At 39.4% G+C, this 7,575-nt stretch overlaps 1 protein-coding gene across 1 annotated transcript; it reads left to right on the top strand.

The window, feature by feature from the left end:
• The first annotated feature begins 2,542 nt into the window (after positions 1-2,542).
• On the top strand, positions 2,543-6,643 carry LOC149141295 (uncharacterized). The gene is made up of 6 exons (XM_089448191.1): positions 2,543-3,178; positions 3,777-3,890; positions 4,179-4,259; positions 4,436-4,608; positions 5,993-6,089; positions 6,227-6,643. The coding sequence occupies exons 1-6, from the start codon at positions 2,807-2,809 to the stop codon at positions 6,332-6,334; spliced, it is 945 nt and encodes a 314-aa protein (XP_089304317.1). The 5' UTR covers positions 2,543-2,806; the 3' UTR covers positions 6,335-6,643.
• The last annotated feature ends 932 nt before the right edge of the window (positions 6,644-7,575 follow it).

The following is a 7,575-nucleotide window of genomic DNA, read 5'->3' on the forward strand; positions in this document are numbered from 1 at the left end:
AATTTCTATTAACATAGAAAATTACATGTTGTAAATGCCATAGGCATATGCTGTAAAGTGACTATGGTTAGTTATGAACTGTTGCAAACTGATATAAAAACCTAAAAAACCTTGACCGGGTATACTAATATTGTTCATATACAATGTTATTTACATATCCAAAACTAGTTCATAAATATTAACACAAAAAGGTGTTGGATCTAGGGCCTGTCTACCCTCTGTATATCCTGGTCCATATAAGGTCTATGATAGTACTGATAGACTTGTGCAGGAGTATGCTCTCTGATCAGCCATTCTCCTCGACGATGATGCGTTGCCGCTTTCGATAGCCTATCCGCAGATGCATTGCGTTCCCCGATGAAGGAGCAGCTTCCGCCACAAACCGGGATCTAGTCATACGAGGAGAAGGCGGTGGCATTTGGGAGGCACTGAATGTCTGTACTGTGATCCCAACATCATCCTTTGGATGATCCGAATCTGTGGGTAGCACGTCCACCATCGGTTCCTCTATCTGATAGTGCTTCGTACCCTTAGTAGCAGCTGGATTAGCAGTCGAGAGCAAAGGGCAGTCTTTGTATAGATGTCCGACCTTATGGCAACGCCTGCACCGAAATGACACTCCTTCATAGTCTAGATTTTTCCGACGCGTGAAATGATGCCAATGCAGGGTGATCTTTTCCTCTAGCCCCGCCTTAGTGTCCAGGTGAACCAGTATGCGAGCCATAGTCATGATCCCCGACATTTCAAACGATTGATCGTGATCCAGGTAGGTGCCCAGCGTGTTTCCAATGTGCTTGAAAATAGTAGGGGTCTAGTATTGCAATGGAAGACCTGGAAGACGAACCCAAATCGGCCCTGCTCCTAATTATTCCCTCTCAGGATCGAACAGAGGATCCCATCTCTTCAGCAACACAAGTGTATGTTTAATGTGCCAGAACCGGGAAAATATCTAGTCCGTGTATTCCTCCTGGTGGAAATGGAGGGCAAACCAACCCCGCGCCAGTACATGAATGATGGGCAGATCTTTCAGTAAGGTGCCCCAGATTTCCTCAGTCCAAAGTTGGAGCCTCTAGACGATATAGTTCCGCTTGTAGACATGACCAACTAAGACCTTCTTGGCTGTGTCGTCCACTTCTCCCATCGAGAGATCTTCACCTAGTGCGAGGTTAATATCTCTGTCCCCTACCCTAAGGCACCGACCTTTCTTGAGTTTGTCTATTCGGCAGGCTGTCGGATAATCCTTGAGCAAGCCACGAATACCTTGGTTCACAGTCTGAGGGGTGGATGGAGTGGATTTAGGAGTGGGAATCGGGGAGCTGAAACATCCCGAGCGAATGGGGGTGCTAGGGTTAGGGTTAGGGCCACCAGGGTTCGAAGGGCCGCCAGAAAGTGGAGGGTTTGAGAAGGGGATGGTCCCTGTAAGAGGGATGCCTGAGATGGACAGGAAGCCCGGTGGGGCAGAGACATGGGGGAGCTGGGGGAGCGGCGCATCAAAGGAGGGCGAAGATTGCAGACAAGAGCCTAACAGGTTCAGAGTCACTGGGGAAAGAGGGGGGCAATCCAACCCGGGGACATCGTCGATATGCACAGAGGAGGAGGGATGGGGCACAAATGTACCAGGTCGACCCAGTGCAGAGGTTGAGGCTGACAGAGGTCGCCGAGTAGCAATGAATGGTCCCGAACCTGACACGGCACGATGGTGCAACCTGTTGACCTTGTGGGGATGAGGGTCCACCGAGATATCCGCCTCGTCCATATCCTCGGTAACCGACAGTAAACGGAGTAACGACTGGCGAGAGAAATGGGGGACTCAGGAACAGAGGGCACCAGGGAAACCGCTAGCTAGGCAGGTAGAATCGGAGTAGGCCCAGTGAGCCCTGAGGGCTTAGCCCAGACCATCAAACATCAAACGACAATGCCCCAGAACCGCCATGGATACCTCTCACAGTGCTCAACTAGAGTTTCTAAAAAATAATAATTTTATTTATACATTCAAAATAATAATTTCCTTATATCGAAATTGTGATTTTAATAAAAATTACTTAACTATTGCTATTGAAAAAAGAGATGAAATGGCTTCTAATTAACTAAAAGCTTTGGAATATAAAAACATATCCTCTTATAAACCACTTGCAAATTATTTCATATAATATAATTTTCTTAAATAATAAATAAGAGATGAAATGGCTTCAAATTAACTAAAAGCTTTGGAAATATAAAAACATATCCTCTTATAAACCACTTGCAAATTATTTCATATAATATAATTTTCTTAAAATAATAATGAGTTATTAGATATACACGAATAACAACCTATTGTTTCCCAACAAACCTCCATTGCCCCTTCCCCATTTGTTAGTTGCTTCTCATATGAGCCTCAACTTCCCTGACACGTGTCCCTTGTTTTGGCCATCCAATAAACATGATAATAAATAATTCAGTACACTTGTTTGACTTTGTAAAATAGTTTTGATATCTCTAGTTGCGCCTTATGGTACGTGTTAACTTAAACCCTATATAATTCCAAACCCCGGTTACATTTTAAACCATTGGTGAAAGAGCTGGAATCAAACCTAGGGTACACTCCAACAACTCCAACCAGTGGGATATTGGCATTCGTGCTTTCACGCGAGAATTGAAAACATCAGGAAGATGCCTCCTTGTTTTACTTCCTGCTACGATGGCGGAAGAGGATTCTTCTTGCAAATAAATATTCGTTGTTTGGCATAAAACTGATGCAGAAGCCCGAAATTGAGACCTAAGGGAAAAACGTTCCACGCTAAGTTTAAATTTATTTTCTTGAAGAATGAAAATGCAAGGTGCAATTGGTAGAAGCGACATGATGGATGCATTTTCCATGAAATATTCCCTTTGCAGGGGTTTTAAAGAAGCATCCGATGGCAGAAGATACTGCACGGCTCGTGCGTGGTGTAATTTTACGGTTCCTAGAAGATTCGCAACTGTCGGTCTGATCGGTATGAAAAATTCAGGTGTTAAAGGTCTGCTTCAGAGCAATGCGAAGAATTTTGGCGGGGCTGTTAAAATTAGAGCGCAGATTGAGGATTCCGAGAGCGCGGTTAGTCCCGCTCAGCAAGCTGAAGCTCGGTTGAACTTCTTATCGAGGTCTCAGACACACACTTTGCTCAAACAGCAGATGCGCGTGGCTGCACTCAACGAGGTAAGCCATAAATAGTGTTCTTTATGTAGTCTATGCTTCGAGAATTGCGTTGAGGCAATTTTCTTGTACGAAGAGTGCCATACATACCTCACAAGATTTATGTTCAGGTAGATTTCCATAATAATACATCGCGATTGTTATTTTGTGGTAATAATACACATGAGAAGAGGGCCTTTTCCATGGCCTATTATGTTTTAAGGCTTAAAACGAGGTAAATTTAAGTAGTGTGCAGAATTATGTCTGCTGTTAGTGAGGTTTACCTTAGGATGATATATAATAATTTAGTGAGGGGAATGATGTCTGCTGTTAGTGAAGTACCTTAGCACGATAGGTAATGTCCTCTGTTTTCTTAAATTTACCTTAGTGCGGAAGATGATGGTTACTGTCACCAGACTTAAAGTAGTGTGCAAGGTACTGGACGTTATACTGAAAATTTTCCTCTGGCAGGGTGATCTATGGAAACTGGCTTAAAGTAGAATTTGAATACGAAGAACTAAGGGCCTGTATCTTAGCCTTGAATCTTAGGCTTGAGTAGATGTCATCCAGAGTAATTTAGCTTTCATCTAGTAATTTCAACTGAGAGCCATAATATCTACAGGATTACAAAGAAGCTGCTCGAATACGAGATGCGTTGAAGGTGATGGAAGACCAGGAGCCTGCACTGCGCCTTCAGAGTTTGTTAAAAAAGGCTATTTCAGAGGAGAGGTTTGAAGTAATTTTCTTGGCTTTGTGTTCATTTTGAGGCCTGCACTTTCTGCAATAAACACAATGTTGAATATCGTTGTCACTGAATCTGGAATGATTTCAAGGAATGACATGCTTCCCTTCAGTCTGGAGTATTGGCCAAAATTAATTATTCAGAGAAAGAAATGCATAATCGGAAAACGTTAATGTAAAATATATTTTTCTTCTGGTAACAGTTTCTTTCCTTGCTATTTCACTACGGGAAACTTTTTTATGAGAGTTATTTTCTACTCGCTGATGATGACATTATTGACAGGATGCTGCTAAATACAGAAATGAGCTTGAGATGATTGCTCCTGATGCACTTCTTAAGTGCTTCAGTGATATGACTACAAATGTAAGTGCTTTGGGGATCTTTTTGTTCCTCATTTATTAGTAATCCTGATTGAGAATATGGAGCTGCCTCAGGTTGTTTACCGAAGTATTTGTCTTTGGATGTCAAGGAGTTGGAGCTAGTTCAGAACTATTCATCTTGGACTCTTCACTGAAGGAATAAATTTTCTTGCATGCCAGGGAATCAGGGTACAAGTAAGGAGTGTCTATGTGAAAGGACGAAGTCAACCTTCTAAAGGGCAATATTTCTTTGCTTACCGTATAAGAATCAGCAATTGTTCTAATCGGCCGGTTCAGCTGCTTCGTAGACATTGGGCAATTACCGACGCAAATGGAAAAACTGAACATATCTGGTGGGTCATACTGATAATCTTTTTTTGCAGGGTGTCCTATTCATCTCCAATGTTGTTAAGAGTTTTGCATTTAAATTTCTTAATGGTAATACACTGCACTTAAATAATTTGTGGAGGACTAAAGTCTAAAACAATCAATTTAACATTTTGCCTACAAAAGGAAACTTTTCCTCCATAAGTAAATATAAACAATACAATCTTGCTTTAAACCTCTAGACATTCTCAGGTAAACAAGTTTCAATCCACAGGAAATCACTTGAGATTTCAAGCTTGAAGTGTCGCAGTCTAGTGTTTGATCTCATTTCAAATACAGGCTATGAATTCACTGATACAGTGTTCCGTCCTCACTCTGTACGATGGAATGGATGCTGAGGACGTCCTAGAAGTGCATGGTACACCAGGTGTGTCAGGGGATACAGTAGTAGGCATCCCCCTCCCAATTTTTGCTGTACCCTGCGGACAGGGATATTCAAAAGTATCTTGTCAATCAGTTAACTCTGGATGTCCTCACTGCTGGGGCATCTTTTAGAGTGAATTAAAAAAGGAAAAATACAGAATAAACCCTAACAGAATCTCGAAACTAGAACAAAACCTTCATTTTCAAGATATATTGCTGGTTCGGAGCAGTGGTCGTAAGCTCGGTGGTCGAAAACTCATAACAGCAGAGGGTTCTTTGGAATTTTTCGTTGGATTTGACATTCAACACGTTGGAGAGGTATTTTAAAATCAATTTTAGCTTTGTTGTGGGAAAAAAAGCGTCACAGAACGGTGGCTGGAAACCTGTAACAAAAGTGATCTTTTGCAGATTTAACATAAATACCACCTGCGAATTGCTGGAGAGGCCATTCTCAAGCCTATGGGATGTTATTGCTTTCATAAATGCTAATTTCAGAGTGTCTCTTATGTAAATTATTTGTGATTCAATGTTTTTTTTTTTAATTCCAAAAGTATAATTTTCTATATTTGGGGCAGGGTTCCCTATGTTAGGGTATACCCCCGGTGTACCCTTCGTTACTCTGAAATTTGAGGTGTCTTTGGGTAGGTGTCACTGTATTGGAAACTTGGTGGAACATTGGAGGAAATACACAAAGAAATAGGCAGCATGCTATAGACAAAATTTTCAATCTTTGTTAGGTCAAGGAATGTTTTCTGAAAATGGTATCTTATGCACTACTGTGAATTTTCTGGGGAATAAAGTTTGGATAGTATACATTTCTTTTTGTCAGTTGACTGGTTTTCCCTTCATTGTTAACAAAAGAAATTTGCACAAGAAAATCAATGCCTGCAAATATGGTTGGAAGTAGAATTTCATGGTTAGGCTTTCACTGTATTTTTCTGATTGAATGACTTTGACCATACTCAAAATTTGGATTCTGTTATTCAGGGGCATTGGTGTTATTGGAGAGCAGCCAGTGCTACTTCCTGGGACCAGTTTTGAGTATTCATCAGCTTGTCCTCTGGGAACTGCAACTGGAAAGATGGTAGGCCAGCTTATCTAGTTACCTCTCCTCTCAACTTTGATTTTTTTCTTCCAATTCAGTTTTTCAATCCAGATTGAAAAATGAAAGAAGTTTTAGGCTGAGAATTTCAAACACTCTGATGCTCTGATATATAACAGGAAGGTGACTTTGGGATGAAGTATGTTGATAAGGTCAGTTCAGATACTTTTAATGTCCTTATTGGTCCCTTTGCTCTTTCTGTTGACGGTGACGAGGATTCAATATAACATTACATCATATACTGAAGCTAGCAGAGGAGAAGAATTTGCTAATTTGAAAAGTTGCTTCTGTCAATCTTTGCTGATGTTTTTGTGATATTTGTGCAAATTTTGGAATAAAAAGAGTATCTCTATCGGAAGATCATGGGAAGAATTTTATCTGGACATGAATGGAAATCTGAGGGATTGAGCAATCCAATTTACATTCCAAACTGACTTTTTTGGGAAACTAATGTACACTGAATTGGTGTTATTATGTCTCTAAAATCATTATAAGATCTTTTATGCAACTAATAATACTTTTCTATTTACAATTCATCTTATATTTTTTCATAAGATATGATTATTTGGTTGTAAATTAATAATAAGAAAGTTCTTTACCTATCAAATGTTTTGTTTCTAATTTACTATATAAAAAAATTGTTTCATAGATAGGATCCAAACAAAAAGTTTATATAGCTCAGGAAAACAAACAAAATAAGAACTTAAGAGATGTCATAGTAATTACCTTGAATAAATCCTAGTCTCAGACTCTCAAATACATGTGAATCACAAAGTAGATAAATGGTGGTAAAATAATCCTTGTGAGTATCATTATAATTAAGGGAATCTTCACGATCAATGTGGTAAGTTTGAGAAACTTTGAAATCATTATATCACCTTTTATGAAAGTAAGTTTTTTTCTCTATTCACAATTTATTCATTATTTTGGTGTGAGATACTATTACCTAGTTGCAAAATACTAATATATTGCAAAAATAAGTTTCTATTTTTTAGTGATTTATACCAGTTTTAAGGAGCAGGTTGTTACCATGAGTGAATCTAATAATCAAATTTATGATGGAACAAGACATTATAGGACTTTTCCATTGAACATTGTGATAGGTTGTTTTACTCTAGGTTGATAGTAACAAACTTTTTGGTGAACATTAAAACATGAAAAAGGGGGAAAATTATTATTTTCATGATATGGAGAGAAGTCTTTTTTTTCCTTATCATAATAGTTTCTTCTAACCAACATGAGAAAGCGGACATGTGAAAGAAATCCTTTTGATAAGCTACCATAATTGGGGGAATTTATTTTGTCAAACTTTCCCTTGTGTGGAGAGAGTTTGAACCTTGGCAAGGTCCTAACATTGTCTCCATTTTATAAAAGTGGAATCATGTTAGTGACATGGTCTCCATTTTATAAAAGTGAAATCATATTAGTGACATAGTATTGTGTGTGGTTTGTTTTGAAACCCTAGCTC

The sequence above is a fragment of the Pinus tabuliformis genome, chromosome X (genome assembly GCF_031772625.1).
Source record: "Pinus tabuliformis cultivar Carrire ecotype Pingquan chromosome X, CPIR1, whole genome shotgun sequence".
In the NCBI taxonomy this organism is placed as follows: domain Eukaryota; kingdom Viridiplantae; phylum Streptophyta; class Pinopsida; order Pinales; family Pinaceae; genus Pinus; species Pinus tabuliformis.